Source organism: Orbicella faveolata, unplaced genomic scaffold (assembly GCF_042242905.1).
Source record: "Orbicella faveolata isolate gen_17 unplaced genomic scaffold, um_ofav_v1 contig_1, whole genome shotgun sequence".
Taxonomy (NCBI): Eukaryota; Metazoa; Cnidaria; class Anthozoa; order Scleractinia; family Merulinidae; genus Orbicella; species Orbicella faveolata.
The window spans coordinates 10,728,132-10,748,256 of record NW_028301536.1 but is presented as its reverse complement, the minus strand read 5'-3'; the positions used below and the strand labels follow the sequence as shown (position 1 = coordinate 10,748,256).

At 38.8% G+C, this 20,125-nt stretch overlaps 2 protein-coding genes across 2 annotated transcripts; one reads left to right on the top strand and one right to left on the bottom strand.

The window, feature by feature from the left end:
* The first annotated feature begins 1,837 nt into the window (after positions 1–1,837).
* Positions 1,838–12,823, top strand: LOC149118050 (uncharacterized). Its single transcript, XM_089288713.1, has 3 exons — positions 1,838–1,948; positions 11,365–11,446; positions 12,269–12,823. Exons 2-3 carry the CDS (start codon positions 11,365–11,367, stop codon positions 12,445–12,447), a joined length of 261 nt encoding a protein of 86 aa, XP_089144839.1. The 5' UTR covers positions 1,838–1,948; the 3' UTR covers positions 12,448–12,823.
* A 660-nt stretch (positions 12,824–13,483) lies between these two features.
* LOC110047177 (alpha-1A adrenergic receptor-like) lies at positions 13,484–15,413 on the bottom strand. Its single transcript, XM_020752961.2, has one exon. The coding sequence runs from the start codon at positions 14,583–14,585 to the stop codon at positions 13,551–13,553; it is 1,035 nt and encodes a 344-aa protein (XP_020608620.1). The 5' UTR covers positions 14,586–15,413; the 3' UTR covers positions 13,484–13,550.
* Positions 15,414–20,125: the final 4,712 nt, after the last annotated feature.

Below are 20,125 nucleotides of genomic sequence, written 5' to 3'. Positions count from 1 at the left end.
CCTTAAGTAATGCATCGCGTAAGAAGGAAAGAGGCGGTTCGCAATGCGTGAGCAGTAGTGACCCGCTTTAATTGAATTTATTAATTAATTTCTGCGTCTCTGATTGGTTCAAAGCTTTATTTCTCCGATTTTCTGACGAAGACTGTCGATTTTAGCCGAAGTACCTTCCTTTTATGGTATAGAATCTATTGTTCTACTAGTCGGTGAGGTTTCGAAAGATTGGAATGTGCGGAAGTTAGGTTTTCGGAAGTTAGCGAAGTCAGTTCAACTAGATGATGATATCCACGGCTTTCTCTCAAAAACTCTCGCTTGTCGATATTGTAAATAGTGTAGATACTGAATATAGTATAAATAGTGTATATAGTTCTCATTCCATATTTCGTTTCGTCTTCTGGCTGTCGTTTTTTCTACGAATGATGTTCGTGGGTAAATGTGCGTGTGTCAAACACGACACGTGGCATCACGGAGAGATTTCTTCGGACAGTTTGCGTGTTGTGGGTCCAGGTGAAGTTCGCTTCTGCAACTACGACTCTTCTAAAAACAAAAATAGGAAGAGGAAAATCTGCCTGGCATGCCGAGTAAAATATCGTTTGCAATCCTGTGTTTGAATCGAGAAATTTCGCGCCAAACGTTGCCATGGCAATTTTGTAATTCACATGTGAAATTATAAATAAATGCTGAAATTTTGCGCCACAATTAAGGAGTAATTTGTCACCCATTATATTATAAGTGTAATCGTGCTCGTAATTTCCAATCGGCCTCGCACTAATAATCTCATACTTATGTCACGGTGATTTCACCATTTTGTGAATCACTACCCTGTATACTGCTTGAATTAATCCTTTAGGCTTCTAGTGGAGCAAAGGGCGTCATGTACTACTTGGATGCTCCGTAAATACCAAGAGTTAAATTCGTTTCCAGCACTTCTACACCTTTAATATTTCTGAAGCCAAGTGTGCCGTCCTCACCGAGATCATATCCCCGCATCCTAGAAGTAACTGTTATGAAAGTGGACAAAAACCGAGAGCGAGTGTTTAAGTACAACCTTGAAGTTAAACTGAATTTTTTGACGGTTTTAGTATTTTTCTGCCATTATCTTCTGTTATATTTTAGGCACTTACTGTACCATAGATATTATCATGTAATGGTTCTTTTCAAAAAGAAGGATATACTCACAATGGACTGTGGTCGAATGGCGCATACCTTCTATGTCTGTTGTCTAAATGCTAAAAATCATTTTGAATAGAAAACTGAACTGTGAAACTGGTTCATTCGATTGCTGCCGAATGAAATAACATTCCTAAGTCTGAAAATAATGTTAGCCTAGGGGATCTAGCGGTTTTTCAGAGAAGCCATTAATAATAATACCGTCATTGTGATATAGTTTGCACCTTGACTTGCAGAATTTTCCCGACGATAGACGAGGTAAGCTTTACTTAACCACACAATTCAATTATGTAGGCTGCTTCATTTGATGTCACTGGTGTGAATGAATGGACATCTTACCATACTCTCTTTCTGTCAAAAATTTATAATGGATCAATTTAACCGGTCAGAGAAACCCTCCCCAGTCAAAGAAAACAATTTTCTGTCAATTCGCAGAACGGTCTTCTCCGAGCGAGTTTCCTATCGTGTTATAAAACGTGAAATGCATTATAAGGCGGTGTCCGTCCACTAGTAACCAGTTTGACTCTTTAGGAAGGTTACATAGAAAGGTATTATTTATTTTGGCTAAATTCCGTCTTCGCGTCAATATATTTCTCGGGTGGTTTCCACCTGCCACTTCAAATTTTGTGATCAATATTTTGCCTCCGGAGTCACGTGCTATGACGTGATGAACCCGACTCCTCTCTCAATTTGGTGCATTTTTTAATTCAGTTCAACGCAAAACGGAAAATATAGAGTTGACGACATGACCACGAAGCAATGTGCTGCTTGAAATAGAAAGGTAAGTTATTCTTTCAGGGCTCGCACCAGTTTATTGATGTATAATGTTGCTCATAGTCAATAAGATAGCACTGAATTTTGAGAACACAGAATTGTGACTCGACACGATCGTTGGATTCAAGAGGTCGAGAGAACAACATAAAGTTATACTTTCCATGTGACGGAAATGAGCCAATATTCGTCCCCACTTTATCCACTTATGTCCTGTTTGTCAATATTTTACCCTGGATAATTTATTGGGGAAATCCAAAGAACGTTATCAACAACACTGTGATATCTTGTACGAACTGTGAAAAGTGTAGTTGTTGTGGTATGAAGTAACACGCTACATGGCTTTCGGCGGTAATTTCATGCTACAGGGATAATAGATTATGCTGAATTTGTGAAATATAAATTTACTAACTCAGGGGTTATAGTGAACTTTGTTTTTACAAGACTATCAGTAGAATCGTGTTAAATTTGAATAAACCTACAAACGGTAAATTGATGCGATCGCACGTACAATTACAGAAATGAAAATAACTTAATTTCCCATGCAACACGCTTGATTTCACTTTACACGGCTGCAACAAGCACGGCGTTGTACATCAGTTTTAAAGAACTTTCAATTAGAGTAATATTGCTGACAACTTTTCGTCTTGGTGAGTATTGTATTCTGTATTTTAACTGGTCATTCTGTAGGCTCACAAGTAACAGACTTTAACTGATTCATGCAAACGGCATGCTAAGTTTTTAAGTGGTTCTATCCAATTTCACCACCAGATACTACGGATCAAAGAAATATTTTCCTTAGACAAAGTTAGTTCTCAAGCGGTAAATTTATTTCGTTTTACGACTTTATGCGCCATTTTCGTCATTTCTTTCCTCTGAAAACGCAATGTGCACAAGCCTTGTATTTTAAACCAGTTTTTTGTGTGGCTTACGGTTAAGTCTGCATTGCCATCAGAATCCCTGTGGCTAGCTGGGTTTACACTAGCCTGCGTCGTAGACGCTACATACTGCCAATAAAAAGCTACAGAGCTACTTCCGTCTGCAATGCTTGGTGCAAAACAGCATTGTCCGGTTAGTGAAATGGGTGCTGGTAATTTTGTTCGAGGCCGTGTGCACAGGCGACCTGACAACGCTTTTTACCTGGATTTCGTGAGTAAACGGTCGACCAAAATATTGCCTTCTATTTTTTCTCCAGCTTCTCAGCGGTCCAGAATCCTATATCCTTGAATTTGATTGGCTAATCGCGCCCGCTCCAGCGGTCCGGAGTTTCCCATCTGGACCCCTAGACTTTCTAAAAGTCCTTTCCAATAATTCTTCCCCGACTTTCCTGGCCTGTTGGTTTCGCCGTTGGAAAGATGACTGGAAATCGAAGTTCTTGCTCGCTCGTCCAAAAAAGGCGCAATTGGTCAAAATACCCTTTAGAGTTTTTCGTCTAGCGCGCTTAATTTTTAAGGGCCAAACTAACCATTTAGATATGGTAAACCTATAGCATAGCTCTTCCTTTAGAACCTTTTATTTGTTGAGAGATTCGTATACTAGAAGAGTTATGACCCTCTAAAATCAGTTGAAGTTTTACATATAAATTAAATTGCGATAGTTGTATTTTTCAAACGGCCAAGAAATAGACAAAACATATTTACTTCAAGATGACTTTTAGCTCAGAGTATTGATCAACTGAAAGTGTAAATTACAAACTGTGTGAATATGAAATCCAGGCAAGCTCCCTTCTTTCTGTACTGGCGTGTTGAAAATGTGCAATTTTGCATAAATTCCATCGGCCATTTCCATCGGTATTTCGAACTTTCCTAGATTTCACAAAAATGTGAAGTCGCTGAAACTTTGAAAGTATATTTCTGAAAATACTTCACCAAAAGGGTCTTTTTGACGTAGTAAAAGAAAATCCGAATTTTCGGACCTTTCGTCGGATTCTCCATATTTACAGGCAGTGGCTCTTAATACGGGCGCTCTGCCGTTCGTGGCGACTTCGATTCTCAACGTTATTTAATCAAGAGAGCTTTACAGAATTAAAGTTCTCCCCGACTAATTCCGTCTTCTTTAGTTTATTCGGATTCTAGTCGATACAAGCTAGATCTACATAAGTTTATAGCATTTGTCAGGCAGCTCTCTAGTCGATCGCTGGATAATCTAGACTAAAACAAATAATTCCCGATCGGTTTAAACATGGTTTTGTCTTTTCATGAGGCGTTACTCAATGGAACAGCTTTTGCCGTTTGTCAATATTGCTGACTGCATACTGCACTGTACACAAATAAATTCATTTGAGTTAGAGAACTGTACTCGTAAACGTTTTGCTGGAAATCATTTTCTGCTTTCGCGACGATCGCGCGCGGAGCACATGAAAAGTGCGAAATGTCAATCATGCTTTTCGCGCCAAAAATTTACGCTCTGATTCACATTCCTCCAAGTGAAACAAGTCAACCTCTCGCGACTTACGTTGCACGCGCTCACAGTGAGAAGCTAGAGTCAAGTTCCATTACCTTTTAAATGTGCTTGATTTTACTTTGTTCACTCAGTAGTTACTGTCACGTTCGAATACTGCGTAGTATCGGTCACGCCAAAACACTGTAGACCGTGCAGACTGAGTAAGTTTCCCATACAAAGTCTTGTATGCGTTTGTCTATTGAATCCAAAGTCAAATACTGCGCTTGTGCGGCCTGTGGATAAATGACAAACTTTCAGATATATTGAACACTATTTTGTAACTAGAGCCAAAAAAAATGAGTCAAAATGAAAGGCCCAAACAAGTGTCTGCAGTCTGCACGGTCTGCACTGTTTTGGCGTGACCGATTCGCGGTATTCGAACGTGACAGTAGGAAGTACTGAGTGAACAAAGTCGACGCAAACGAATAAAATCAAGCACTTTTAAAAGGTAATGGAACTTAACTCTAGCTTCTCACTGTTCATGAAGACAGCCAATTTCACTTTACATTTTTGGGGATTGTTTATTTTGGGGTTGCCCATGGAAACTGTCAGTGGAGTTCAGTTACTTTTACGACAAACATGCGGTTGGCATGTGCATGGAATTTATAGCAGCGGGCAGGTCACGGAACATCAACCATTTCTTCTTTTAGAGGTTTCCAAATTTGGAACCAGCTTCTTTTGAAGGTTAATCCAAGAAGACGACTCTTCTATAAATATAAATATTCAGGTAAGTATCGGCTAACATACTTCAAGTTTGCAAATTTCACTGGAATTGACTTCAGGTCAATTCTCAGCGAACAAAGTTATTGTAACAAAATGCGCCCTTTAGCTCCTTCTTTGACCCTGTAAGATTTCATCTCTGGAAAGAGTTTCTTGCAATCATGGTTTCGGAGAGATATCACTAGAAATTGTTTCAAAATAACGAAACGTTTGCTTTTCCTCCGGGATTTCTTGCAGTAATCGGTTTCGTTACGCGTGGGTCAAAGGTCACGTTTTCAGAAAGAAGTGCTGCATTTAGTTCGCTATTCCAGCGCTCGCGATTTTATTTACCCAAAAATTTTATTTCACTAATTTGAAGAAGAAACAATGCTCTTTCAGAGCAAACTAGTCGTTTTGGGAAAAGCCGTGTACCAGATCGCCTTTTTAGCATTTGAAAATAGGCTTAGGTTAGAAAATAGGTTAAGCTGTCTTGGGTCGTTAACTTAAAAAATTCATCAAATATTTTAGTTCTAATCAAATCACGATCTATTTAGCTCTAAATAGACAATAAAGAAAGTACAAATACGACGTGCAATCAGTTTGTAATGAAGATTTTTACTTTTGAGTTTACGAGCCTCTGAATATGCCGCTCATTTTCGATCGATTTTGGCCGATTTGGGGCATCGAAACGAAAAAATTGCGTAAAAAAATAATTTTTGATTTACCGAACTTAAAACAATATTTTTGTAACTAGTGCCCGTAGGGCTTCATTCTGGGCGAGTTTGAAGAAATTCGATTTTTTCGCTATTTCCAAGTTTAGTTGATATTTAGGCGAAGCTGATCTTAAAACCAATTAAATCAATGATATATTCCGACGCAAGCCCGTGAATAGCTTTAAATGTAATAACTAGTATCTTAAATTTAATTCTAAATTGCACGAAGCTTGAAAAGCATAGGCGATATATGATCAAAACGAGAAAGATTGCAAATACGGCACGCGGTTGTGTTTTGGACACGCTGAAACTTCAACAACTGTGCTTGCGGCAAACCATATAATAAACTATTGCAATAGTCAATTCTACTCCGGCTAGTAAATAGAGCATGAACTAACGTCATAGTTGATTCAGTTGATAGATACTCTCTGTTGTTGAGATTCCCACGTATATAGACGTGGTTGTTTAAAGGGGGGGGGGGGACATCTTCATTACTTCATTGCGCTAAAAAGTCCTTGACACAACATCCAGCATCCTTGAATCAGAGGATTGAAATTACTCACACGAGAACAGATCCCAAACGCACCAATATGGCGAATTTTGGTTTGTTTTAGACCTGCAAACCATGTGCCAGATGACAAATGACTTTAACGAAAACGCGGTATTATCTGCTGACCTCATGGAGAATGAGAAAGAAAAACCCGTCCCGCATATAAAAATATCGATAAATAGATAATGTGGCCAGTAAAACAGGTCCTTTGGTTAGCAAATTGAGTGATTTGACGCAGAAAACAACTCCCAGCCGTTCGCTGGGATCATGTGTACTAAAGGTATCCGCGGTCGAGTGTCGATCGATACCCTCGTTGGATACCCTCGATTGACATGTCGATCGGTACTCGATCGAAGGTCAATCGAGGGTATCGATCGAGGATATCGATCGACACTCAAACGCGGATGCCGGTTTAGTACACATGAGCCGCTCGCTGTGCCGCTGTGCGAACCATTTTACCGCGCAGTGAGTTTTCGGTCAATAAGCGGTTTATACCTAACTGTGAAGAATTTGTGAGTCACGTTGGCCAAGTCGTAAGGTTCCTTAGGAGCTAGATCCTCAACTGACACATAAATAAAGTATCTTTTTCTTCTTCTTCTTCTTCCAGCTGGATGATCTTAAGTTGGCGGGTTGAGATCGGCGGCTCGAATCCTGATGACGGACTCTTTTGCTCATGGATGAAGTAACATTCATGAGCTTAGGAGGCAGTCGGATGGCGCTCACTCACTCCATTCTAATTAATTTATTCATTAAACCTGGATTAAACAATTTTCTCCTACCTCCCCTGCTAAGTATTGTTTTTGTCCAAGAGTGTTCAGTCGACTTAAGGAAGGTTCTTTGACGAGCGGGGACAAGAAAGGCGTACAGTTTTGCCCAAAAATCAAGAGCCTGGGTACGAGTTTGTCGAACACCTCGAAGATTGAGGTCGGCCAGTTTGATTTCATGTGATTTTCTTTCGTAAATATGTTGCTTTTTGCCCATCAGCTTTTCCTCACACCTAGATGAAAGATGGTAGAGGTATCAATGACTGTGGTCATGCATCGTTCACAAAAGCACGGTCGGCGAGGTCAAAGAATTGATACATGACACCCGGGAAGACAAAGCCAGAAAGTGAGATCGTGATTAGCGTATGGGGGAAGTTAAAGTGCCTATGACGTGAAAAAAAAAAAATTGCTACTTATTTGAAAGGCTTGTCAAATTAAAGAATAATGGCATTTTCCTTTTTGGAATATCTTTTCTCGTTTTAGAGATATTTACGTTTTTGTAAGGAAAGTGATGACGTCATAGGTGTTTCCACTAAAACAGCAAAACACTCAATCGAGAATAACTCTAGAAATATTAAAGTAGTGTTCTTTAAATTTGGCACCAGAAATATACATCACAAAAGAAACATAATGACACCCGTAGTGCCATTGCCATGGCAACAATTATGCCGCTGGTTCTGTTTTGATTAAGACTTAAATTCCCAGATCTTAAACCAGTATCATCCACTCCCACCATTCTAATGGGGAGAGTTAAGACAATATGGGAACCATGCGTAATCCGGATAAGACCCTGTCCCACTTTAAAAGGTTGCAAATGGGGATATTTGGTTTTTCACAGAAAGAGACTGGAGCCAAGACTGTTGCCATGGCAACAACATAGTAGGTGTCATTCTGTTTCTTTTGTAATGTAAATTTCTGGTGCCAGCTATGAAGAACACTGCTTTAATATTTCTAGTGTTATTCTGGATTGAGTGTTGTGCTGTTTTAGAGGAACCACCTATGATGTCATCACTTTCCTCATTTGCATAATACAAAAACGTGAATATCTCTAAAACGAAAAAAGATATTCCAAAAAGGAAAACGCCATTCTTCTTTACTTTGAAAAGCCTTTCAAATAAGCAGAAATTATTTTTTACTTCATGGGCACTTTAAGCTCGTAGCTTTTTTTCTTGGCAAGAGAATTTGATGGTTTCCACCCGCTTTCTCTCGTTGTGGAGTCCAAGGTAAGCTCAACTTCTTGTTAGGTTTTGGTTTCATTGTTTCCGTATTGTTTTATTTTGTACGCACACATTGAAATTCTGCCTGTGTTAGCATCGCAAGCTCGAAATGTGTAAGCTTGTTTTTAAATACCAAGGGGGAAAAAATTTCGAACTGCCATATCTTTTAGTTTTGTTGTCGTTCACACTACATTTCTTTTGTATTCCATGCAGTTCGACCACAGTGAAAATTTCTTCACGGATGATATGCAAGACAACATACATGTACGATTGAGTAAATATGCACTGCAATATTTTAGTGATGGATGAACAAATTAAGTTCAAGAGACTGTGTAGATCTATTTTTCTTGCAAGAAAGATATGCTGTCCAATTGTGTCAAAAAGCCGGACGCATGGTGGCTCGTGATGTAGAGTTTTTTTTTTTTTTTTTTTTTTTTTGCTCCTAGAAATGAGAGATTTAAACAAATTGACATCAAAACTTGAATTATGGAGAAGAGAATGCTTGATACTTGTCAACATAAGTACGTTTTGTAATCATTGCATAAATCTATTAGCAGAGACATATCTGCAATCCTTTTGAATATTACTGCATTGCTAGTCAGACTAGCGCAAACAATTACCAAGATATATAGGAATAAAATACTGACTTTTTTCAGGCTGGAGGTATCATACGACTTCATAAGACAGGGATTTCAAACATCGATTGATTATTTATCCCAGAAATAAGATCTAGTGGGCCATATTAGGTTTGTGAAAGGGGTTTCAAGCTAGAAGCTACATGTATATGAAAGGAAAGCCTTTCCTGTCAAGAACACTGTTAAATGGATAGGTCTTTGACCTTGGACCAGAGCCTCCTTGGATAAAACTGTTACTTCCCTTCGTCCTCTCCATATAGACATAGTTCTATAGAAAAAAAAAACCCTTATAAATTGTAAATAAAAACATTCCCTTCACTTCAGGTTCATGATTGAAACAAAACTGTCTGAAATCATTCTTATAATATTGAAGGAAACACTTTTTTCTATAGATTTCCTGTTTACCCACAAACTACAATCAAATTGTTTATGTTTGACGTAGCTTAAAGTAAACAAGATTTTGCCAATATCCATGTCTCACTTAAGTGAAATTGGGCAAAATAATCTTGGTAGTCCTCGCATTCTCAAGTTGATTGTCTAAAATAAATTTCAAAATCATGGATTGTAATTTTTGCATAATAGTAATCATTGTTATACAGCTGTTTCATAATGTTAACTGAACAAGGACCATAACCAATTTACCTTGACCCTAAGTGTACTGCTGACTCATATACATAATTATATTCTCAATTTTGGACTGACTGGTAAATATGGTGAACTCTCATTTCATGATTTCATTTTGAAAGAGACTGTTGTTATTCTTTGACACTACATCATGTACAAGTTAATATGATAACAATATTCTAATTCCAATCAAAATTAATTATTATCTATTTTAAAATTTATAAGCTGTCTGTGTAAACAACCTGTTATTTGATTTTTGCATTTCTTTCCTATTTCGAGCAGTCTGGCCTCGAGCCTTGGCTGGGAACATTGTATTGTGTTCTTGAGCAAGACACTTAACTCTCACAGTGCCTCTGCTACTCAGGTGTATAAGTAAGCATTGCAAATTTAATATTGCAGGGTAACCCTCGTAGTTGCTTCATGCTAGAGAAACTGGGATAAGTGCCGACCTGATGGGCCACTTAGCTCAAATGCGGACTTTACTTCCACTTCTGAGTTGCTGTTTGCCTCTTTTTTAGAACGAATGCTTGTGCAAAACATTTCACGTTATAATAACTTGATTTTCAAGGGAATGAACATACAGGTGACATGCATTTTCATATGAATAGTTTTGCACAAAGATTCGTTTTGTCACAGAGGCAAAAATCAACTATTCATCCATAAGCTGGCTCAGGGAGCCTTGATTCCCCTTCGAACTACTAGTGGATGCTTTGAGTTTATAAAAGTACTGGAAAATAAAAATGTTCAAGCCATAAAGTAATGTAATTGTAAAAGAAAGTGAGACGATAAGGAAATTTAAAATAATTCACGGAGGAAAAGCACTTCTCGAGCGTAAAAGTTTCGGTTAAAAGAGGTCGATGGATCGAATTATACACCCACCTTCGTTGTATATCAAATAGTCTTTAGTTTGGGAGCACTTCTTCGACACCATACACGAAAGATCAGTTCACTGCTTTGGCAGCCATTCTGTTCACAATGGTCGGCCCTCTGGCGAAACACTCTGGTCAGCGAAGTTGCCACCAAAAAAATTGTTTACGACCTAGTGACTAACTGACCGAGCGAGTGAAACATTTCTGCTCTAGCTAACTGCCATAACTCATTCTAGCTATGCTATCATTCGTCAAAAGGAAGTCGGAGACGAATTTCTCTTTCTCCGTCGTCTACCCGAGCTTATTTCCTCAAGCTCTTTTTAAAACGAGAGCTGAAAGAGAGGTAGAGAGTACCCCGGTAGAGAGTAATCACTGAGTTGTACCTTTTTACTGAAGTATACAAATTACAGTAATCGCTCCGTTGTGCACAGAAAATAGATGTATTTTTTGGCCACAACCATGCCGGCCAGGAGGTCCCTGATATAAACCAGTGGTACCAAAGGTCTGTAAACCGTTTTATTATATGGCTAGTTCCGTGAGCTGGCAAGATGAATCAACTCCGGCGCTGTGATTGGCTACCCGAGAGGGCAAGATGGAGCTATCTTGCCCGCTCGGAACTACCCGCCGTGTTCCGCAGGAAAAAATTTCCTCGTAAATCCTTTATTAACCAAGCTTGTTCGGTCAAGATGGCTGGATATTGGCCTCGTTCATTTTTTGCAAATTTATGGACCTCGACTCCGTCCCGGTCCAGAAACTCGCAAAAAAGAACTTGACCAATATCCAGCCATCTTGACCAGTAACCTTTGGTCAATAACCCATATATATACACTTTCTTACACGGACCTCCCGTCTTTGATCCATGTTTGAAGGTTATCTAATTGTTGTTGGTTTTCTTGGCTATATGTTTCAACAGATGCCTGATTCATGGGAATTGTCTTGTCAATGCGGTCACGTGTTCAAAGAGACGCGAACAATAGCTGGAAAAAGGTTTTCAGGTAAAGTTTTGTCATGGAGTAATTCAACAAAAAGTTAGATGTTATTTGCACCAAAACGGTTCTGCTGCAAATCTTAATCAATTGATTCCCTTGAGCATTATAACTGCCTAAAGCCCCGGCCAAACGATCGCAAAATGTCAACGCAACATATCGCAACATTGTTGGGCGCAACATGTTGCGTGTGTTTGGCCACCGTGTTGCGACATGTTGCGACATGTTGGGTGTTGTTGGCTCAAGTTTGAAAATGGTCAAATTTGAGCCAACAACACCCAGCATGTCGCAACATGTCGCAACACGGTGGCCAAAAGCACGCAAAATGTTGCGCCCAACAATGTTGCGATATGTTGCGTTGACATGTTGCGATCGTTTGGCCGGGGCTTAACAATTTTCAATCCTCAATAATAGTTGGTGCAAAAACATGAGTAGTAATATCCGGCTCTCTAATACATGGACAAAGAGATCCAAAACTCTAATAATCACTATTTATATTCAAGCGTGCTTGTTGCTTTGGCGGAGCTGTGCTTGCTGGTCAGTAACTGACAAGATAGTCCCTTTTGGGAATCCTTTGGGCTCATATGTGGCCGTTTCAGCATGTTTCCATGTGAAGCGTAGAAAGCTCACAAATTACCAACGTAATTATAAAGTACTATCCCTGCAAAAAATGAGGGAAAGCCTCTTTCCTTGTTGTGACCGTCAGCGAAAGCAAGCTCGCATCGCCGATAAAGAGCCGATAAAGCAATGTCCCGTATGACAAAAAAGAAAACGTCACAAGCCATAAGAAATCCTTAATTTCGTGAAATATATCTTTTATGACTATTTCAGATTACAGAGCCGAGTTATATACTCGTTTGGTGATAGCACAGAGTGAAAAGCAAACAAGAAAGCCACGCGTAAAGAGAAATCCATGGGCAGCCAAGACTCGTGATCGAGAGGTGTGCCACAGAGTTCACATGAACCCTATCAGCCCATTTCGTAATTTGTCCTTCTTGTTGGGTTTGTAAGACCGTTTTTAGTGAGGGTGAATTGCAATCTGCGTTCACACTCTTCAGTAATTAGTATAGGTAATCACATGATTTCGAGTGCAATTTGGGATAAATAAGCACGAGTAAATATTTTAAAGGCTGAAAAATTCCCCGAGCCCGTAGGGCGAGGAGTGCCATTTGTAGTATTCACTTATTCCAAATTGGACGAGAATATCATTCGATTACTTGTTGATAGTACGCTTCAAACATAGATTACTTACAGTGGCTCTCAATGAGGCTAACCGTTAGCCATAAAATAGGCCTAGGCCAAAAAGTTAGCCGTTAGGCGTAATATATTGGAAAATTATTACCGCTGTCGTAAGAGTAAAAACCGTAAAATGATTTCAACCACTGACGTCTAAGTTCTCTTGTCAAGACTTTTTTGTAATTTAAAGCATCGATAGAGGACATTCCACGATGGCGAGAAGATATGAATTTTACGTTCTCGTGGCAAATTCAATATCTCACGAGTGAGCGCGGAGAACAAGTGGAATGTTCTTTTTATTATACAGACAAAAACTAAAGAAACTAATCAGAAGAATAAACCGTATGTGAAACGCAGCACGGTGGCCGGCAGGAATATCTTGAACATCGTTCTTTTGGTTTACTTTAAAGAAACTCCTTGAATAGTTTTAGCCACATGAATTTTCTTTGTTCGTTTTGTCATTTTAGCATTTTCGTGTTCCTTAGTGAACGATTTTATGTCGGCTTCACTGAATTTAACTTCCTTATTGCTATGTACAGAACATTTTTAAACTTTGCCAAAAGTTGCGTCTTATATATCCTGTTTATCAAAATTTGACGATATAAAAAAATTTTACCTTGCCGTTTTTGAACTATAAGCCCCTAAAGCTTACAACTTACAAATCGCTGGGCATTCTTGGGAGGACTGAGGGTTTGTCAGTTAGTCAATAAAACAGTTTAGTAACCCAGTTGGTAGAGTACTGCACGTATTGCAGAGGCGAATCCCGTGTTAAAGCCAGAGTTTCACGCATTATTCTCATAACTCTCTAAGTTGCGTTGCATGACTGCGATGACCTTTTACTGTATATAAATCATTTATCCAAGGAGGGGATTGCGTACTAAATTCGTGATTCCTTGGGCCTTACGCAGTCTCGAACGATCGAATTACTTCGCCATCGTCTTTGATCCAGGCCACTGCCGGTGGTCGGCACGATGCTTTCACTGAACGAACCTTCAGTTTTTGACCGAGACCCGGCTGTGCTACTAGAAGACTCGGCTCTTTGTCGGCTTCGGAAAAGTTTGTAAAGTTTACGAAACGCCTTTCTATAGCTTCGATTGAGGCAACTGTAAATAATAGGATTAAGGCATGAACTCGTGTACTCCATCCACTTGATTACGTTTAATAACGAGCCAGGCACTGGGCATGACTGATCATAAGCGTAGCAAAGAATGATAGCAAAAAATGGCCCCCAGCAGAACACGAACAGACCAATCAAAATGGCGATAGTCTTGGCCGCTTTAACGTCCTTTGCGTAGCTCAGGCCCGTCCGCAAGCGATGTACTTGTTGTTTAGCAACGAGATAGATCCTTGTGTACATGATGATCATTATTGTCAGAGGGAGGAAGAAGCTAGCGCAAGCGATGAAATGCATATAGCCTTGTTTAGTGGGCCAGCTTGCTAATCGTAGCCCCGAGACTAATATGGCGTATAACCAAACAAAAATAATCATAATAACAGCTCGCACAGAAGTCATAACATTAGGGTACGAAAAAGGATCTGTGATAGCAGCATGTCGGTCAACTGAAACAGCGGTGAGGTTCATAATTGAAGCGGTCCCACACAGAATGTCCATACAGTTCCAGAACGTTCGCAGCTGCTGACTAAACATCCAGCGATTTGATGTCACCTGTAAGGCGCACCAGAAGGGCATCGCTACCATGGCAACCAATATATCGGCCGCACTGAGACTGACAACAAAGTAATGGCAGACTGTTCGGAGTTCCTCAAACAAGTAAAAATTGATACAGACAAGAGAATTTCCAATTAACGTGCAAATTACCAGAAGGCCTCCTAAAAGAGCTGCGAAGATGTGTTCAGTATCGGGATGAACGGCTGTCTCTGATTGGTCGCTGCTGTCTATAGATGCGTTCATTTTGTTGAGTTGTCACCTCTGTTTGTTTCACCTGCAAAATAAACATTTTTAGGAAGATTGCTTTGGCTGTGGTGAAAAATTTGAATAATTTGAAGTTCTATTGATGACGAAACTACACATCAATGTTTGAGAAGTAAAAAATTTGTTTATTTTATGGCTGAGATGTCTTTTTTTGGGGGGGGGGGGGGTTGGTTGATTTTATGAATATAATGGATGAACATTATAACCTTGGCTTCCAACATGATTCAGTTCAACCTTCTCCCAGCTGCACTAAGCCGCTAAAACATGTTACTCCTGTTCTTCTAAACTCTTCATGTTATCATGGTTATTTCACTAATAATACATCGAAGTTGTTAACATCTAGCAGAACCTTGCGATATGACATCAAGACTGACACAGTAACTAGTCACGGGTGTGCGAAAACTATCTGACAAGGAAACAACTTACCGGCTCTCTTAATAAGACGCTGGCTTTGCACGTGTTTTAGCCCCAAATTTAATAAAAGAAAAATCGCCGGAACGTTAACATGCAAGGTCTTTACCTTAACATTGTGTAATGATTCTATTGAGTTTCTGCCTCAAATGGCAAAACGCAGTTGGGAAAATCTTGCTTGCGATATAAACGGATTTCAATATTCCAAAACAACTAATTATTAGCATATGTAGCTGCTGGTAGTGGGAGGTTAATTTGTCTTTCAACACATTGAGTTTGAAGACGATTGGCGAACTGCAGCTTAAGGTGACTTTATTCTCTCATGAATATTTTACCAAACCTAGTGTTTATCATGAAAACCAATCGAAGAGTTTTTTTTATATACAAAAAAAAAAACAGAAAGCTCAATGCTTGACATGTGAACGTAACTAAATCGTTTGCGGTGTTCCCCAGCGATGGACTTTACCAAGACTGTAAAAACTAACCCATTGAAAGCTTGATTTCACTGCTGTAAAACGCAAAAGCTTGTCATGATAACTGCCTTTTAATTGTATATAGCAATACCACTCCTTTTAAGCAAACTCGAATATTTCTTGTACAGCACGTAATAAGGCAAAGAATTCACACAAAATGTCCTTGAAATATCGTTTAAAGTGCTCTTCATATTTCATATTTAAGCATCTGCCGGTACATCACAGGGCGATCGTCGTTGCCTCGTTAGCATACGATTTTGCGTAGTGAAGGTATCACTCAGCTAGATACAAGTTCATTCCAAGCAGTCAAAGAGCTAGTGACACAGGGTACATAGAGAAATGTTTAGCGGTGTTATATTGTAGGAGATATTTATTAGCTTTTAAAATCTGCCAAATACCTGGGTGGCAAAACTGCTAATGAGCTCATACATTCTATTTAAAATTTTGAGTTATCAAATCCGCTTCGCACAAAAAGTGTTTCATCGAGATCAAACAGAGTGTGTTCACGTGATGTCATCAAATTCTCAAATCCAAAACTAAAGAGCCCCTAAAGGTTTTATCCTCATCAGGTATAAGAGGTACTAAATTTATATCTGTATACAACCTTCCAGCTTAATAGCGTCCTTCGTTTGGAAACCAGCGCATTTTGAATTTCGGAGTTATGACGCTGTGTGACATAAAGCTAAGATCGCGTTTGGCGAAAAATAGACACTTATCTCGTGATTTTTAGCCATTTCAGGAGTTAAAGTATAAGAAAAGGTGCTTGTGTGATTTTTTTTGGTTCGGTTCAGATAATCAGTTGTCGAGATAACCAAAGTAAGTTCCAGATGTTTACACTATTTTCCGGGCGCCATGTTGGAGGACTGAGGAGGTCCTCCAACATGGCGGCTCTATACTAGGCTCTGTAATTTTGCCCGGAACATTTTGGCGAATATCTCAACTTTGGGACAACGCACACACCTTAAAGTTGGAGAACTGTTTTGTTTATTTATGGTCTATAATATCTCACAATTTCTTGACTTTATCCACTGAATGGTTTTTCATTTTATTTTGGGTGACAATGCACACACTCTATTCCTTGGAATGGTTAATCCTACTATGCTCTTTCAGTATTCAGAAGTGAGATATTTGTAGTTGGATCAGATAGTTTCTCTAATTTTACCGAATGATAATATGTCTTATTTTTCCGTAGTTATCTAGACTCATAACACCCAGGCCCGAATGGTTCGAAAGGTGGATAACGCTATCCACCGGATAAATCACTATCCAAAGGATAGCGTGCTTTGTTTTGTTAACATTTATCCGCTGGATAGCGATTTATCCGGTGGATAGCATTGTCCACCTTTCGAACAACTGGAGCCAGGTGCATGAATTTGTACCTGGATTAGCATCCCATCCACGAGGGAGTAGAAATATTCCTAGTTACTTTATGCTACTGAAACCGGGATAAGCTGCGGCCTGATGGGCCATTTGGCTCGTGGGCAGACTTCACCTACCTTTTATAACACGTCAAAGACGGTAAGGAAGAATTTTATGCAGGCTTGGAGCTTGATACCGGTTGCGTTAATTCTTTTTCAAGGCCTATTCTGCTTCAGGAAACGGCATTAGCTGCAAAGGTTTACTTAATACACTTAGTTGTGTTGAATAGGCCCTTTGAGGCTGGGGCCACGTCACCAAATTTTTCCTAAAAAATTTTTATATTATGGGCTATAACTTAAAGAATGCCAGAAATGGAAAGACCGCGTCGAAAATACCAAAATTGCCAAGTTTGAGGCCCCTGGAATTAAAGAGTAAGTTCATACAACACTTTGAATTTTCGGAAAATTTAGAAGATTTGTATGGAAAATGTAGCTGGAGAGCAAGGCCTTGCTCTCCAACAACTTTTTCCATACAAATCTTCTCATTATTTTCAAAAATTCAGACCGTCATAAAATCTCATTCTTTAATGATGGGGCCTCAAACTTGACCATTTTGATTTTTTCGACATGCTTTTTCAATTTCTGGCATTCGTTACGTTATAGCCCATAATTTTATGAAAAGTAGGTCACGTGTGGGCTTAGCTGCAAAGCGCCTATTGAGTGTGTTTACCTGATCTGACTTTTACTGATGTAGATCAAGGTCTTTTTTTTGCCGGTAGTTGTAAACTAAGATCGTCTTGAAATAACGAAAACTTCTAAAACGTATGGTCGTCAATTTTCCTTATCTCCAAAACGAGAACGGTGACCCCTCGAGTTTTTTTGTTTTTTGTTTTTTTTCTTTTTTTTTTTTGCGTTTTTGACAAAAATTGGTCTTTACCTTATTGCATGCAAAGTTGTAAAACTGTCCTTGGGAACATGTTGGGCCCGAACGTCCTTAAAAACAAAACCACCGTTAGCTTGGTCAAACAGCACAAAAAGCTTTAACCGCAAACCTGAAGGACTAAAAAGTCACTAAACGTGGTTAAAAGAAATAGCCTATCTCTTGTTTAAAAGTACGGCATCTGTAGTTATTCCAGTTTTCTAGTAAGAAAAGTAAATCTTTAGTAAGAAAAGATTATTGAAATGTAACGGTCGTGTCCACTGCATCTAACGAAGCAAGAATTCATATTATTGTGGTTACAGTTGTGAGACCGACTTGCATTTTACTTGAACAAATTAAACTGCTCTTACTGAGCCTTGTAAACTGATCAGATAAAGTACTGTACAATATTCCAATGTTACAACGTTTACCGCTTCATGTGCACCCAGCTACTGTTCAACGCTTAGAGATTTACATCACATCCTACTCTATCTTACGGTCTTAGAGCATAATTAAAACTGTGATCTACCTGATAAGGATAGGATAAAGGTGATTTCCAAAACAGATGCGGCAAGTGATGGCGATGATGCCGTTAGTTTTCTGGTCTGCCTCAGATATTTTTCAAGCGATGTCCGAATCCAAACCGAGTGTCATTAATGATGCGCAATAATAGGAAAGGTTCCTCTTCTCCTTCAACTAGCACAAAAGATAATGTGTTGCAATCTGGTTGTATCTCATAAGAGCTGTGAATAGTTAGAATAAACCAATCGAATGCAATGCGCAGTTGTGGTTGTCCGGGCAACTAAAATGTTTCAAAAGCGTGCTCTTAGCATATGCCCAAAAGAAAAGCCTCTCTCCATTAGCTGAAGTAAATTATCTTTTGCACCGCGTAACCCTTTTGGGTCCAATTACAGTTTTGGAAGATATTGTGATAACTGAGGGACACGTAAATTCGCAAAATCATGGGGACGGCATGAAAAGAGTATAGTTTTACGTCAACATCAAAGGGTTTGATTTCCACTGAAGCTGATAATGTATGTCCGTTTAAGCATTTGTGATTGGGAGTGAAGAACGCTTCCATTAAAAGATCCTAATACAGACAGCAGTGGTCGTCAAGAGCCGGGTCAAGAGCCCCCAAGGTATTTAATGGCTCTATTGGTGGGAATTATTGCATGGAAAAAGAGTTTTTGATTGCATGTTTTAAGAAAAACAAAGTTAAAAGGTTTATCTCTTAAAATGGCAAAACACCAAGGTCGAGCACGATTGATAAAGTGCGCACGATCAAAATCACTTGCGGGTGATAAAAGCAAAACCTGAAAAATAAAGGATGGGGAACTCACCTTCGCGGCGCGGCCTCGTTTTAATAAGTGGATAATTACATTGGCAGCCAACTAGCTATTTTCAATTCATTGCAGCGAAAATTTCACGGCGGTTTTCTAGCTTTTAAAAGACCAGTAACTCATAATACACTTGACTTTATGTATAACGTTACGTGTAACAATGCAAGTAATTTCATTCGTCATCTGAATTTATTTTTTTTAGATTTATTTATTAGATTTAGTTTTGCTTTGTAACTTTTATAGGGACCCCTTTGACAACAGTACAATTTGTACTGATGGGTGTATCCTGTTCAAAAATTCGTTTCATTATTCTTCTTATTATTATTAATTTACTATTATTAACACCTCTTCCTAACCTCGTCTTCTCGGTTCGTACTATAAGTTATGGACCGAGTTTTTTCCCCTTCGATTTATGGCCCAAGCGCGAAGCGCGCGGGTCATAAATCGAAGGGGAAAAAGGGCCCGCTAAATTGACCAATCACAGCGCGCATACTAACTGAGAGATATATCTCTCAGTTAGTTACGAGCTATAATAATAAGACTGTTAACTATTATTATTATTATTATTATCATTAGACCTATTATTATTATCATTGTTGTTGTTGTTATTCCGCTTTTATACCGGTTTTCCGCCGATCTAAGGAACCATGAACAATAATTTTAAAACAAACTTAATATGAAAACAAGATCTTCGATGATGTAAATTGTTACTTTTATTTTTAAATTTTTTACATTCTTTTTAACGAGTTATCTTCTGTATATTATTTTGTTTATTAAACGTGTAAAAATATTTTTTTAAAATAATATTGTTATCATTATTATTATTATTGTTATTATTATTAATTTTCTGTCGTTCCTAAAAACCGCTTCTTCTCGATAAAGAGATTATTTCAAACTAACTCTACTATATAAGAACAATGCACAAGGCCGTAGCGTAGTCACTATCATTAACTCTGCAACTTGAATCGATAATAAAACAAGATCCCGACAGACCTTTGAACAAATCAAGGAATAAAGG

Bases quoted from the DNA above. Each gene is read 5' to 3' on its own strand.
- LOC110047177 (XM_020752961.2), bottom strand. From the start codon at position 14,585: ATGAACGCATCTATAGACAGCAGCGACCAATCAGAGACAGCCGTTCAT.
- LOC149118050 (XM_089288713.1), top strand. From the start codon at position 11,365: ATGCCTGATTCATGGGAATTGTCTTGTCAATGCGGTCACGTGTTCAAA. The intron at 11,447-12,268 runs GTAAAGTTTTGT...TGACTATTTCAG, and splicing joins AGCTGGAAAAAGGTTTTCAG to ATTACAGAGCCGAGTTATAT.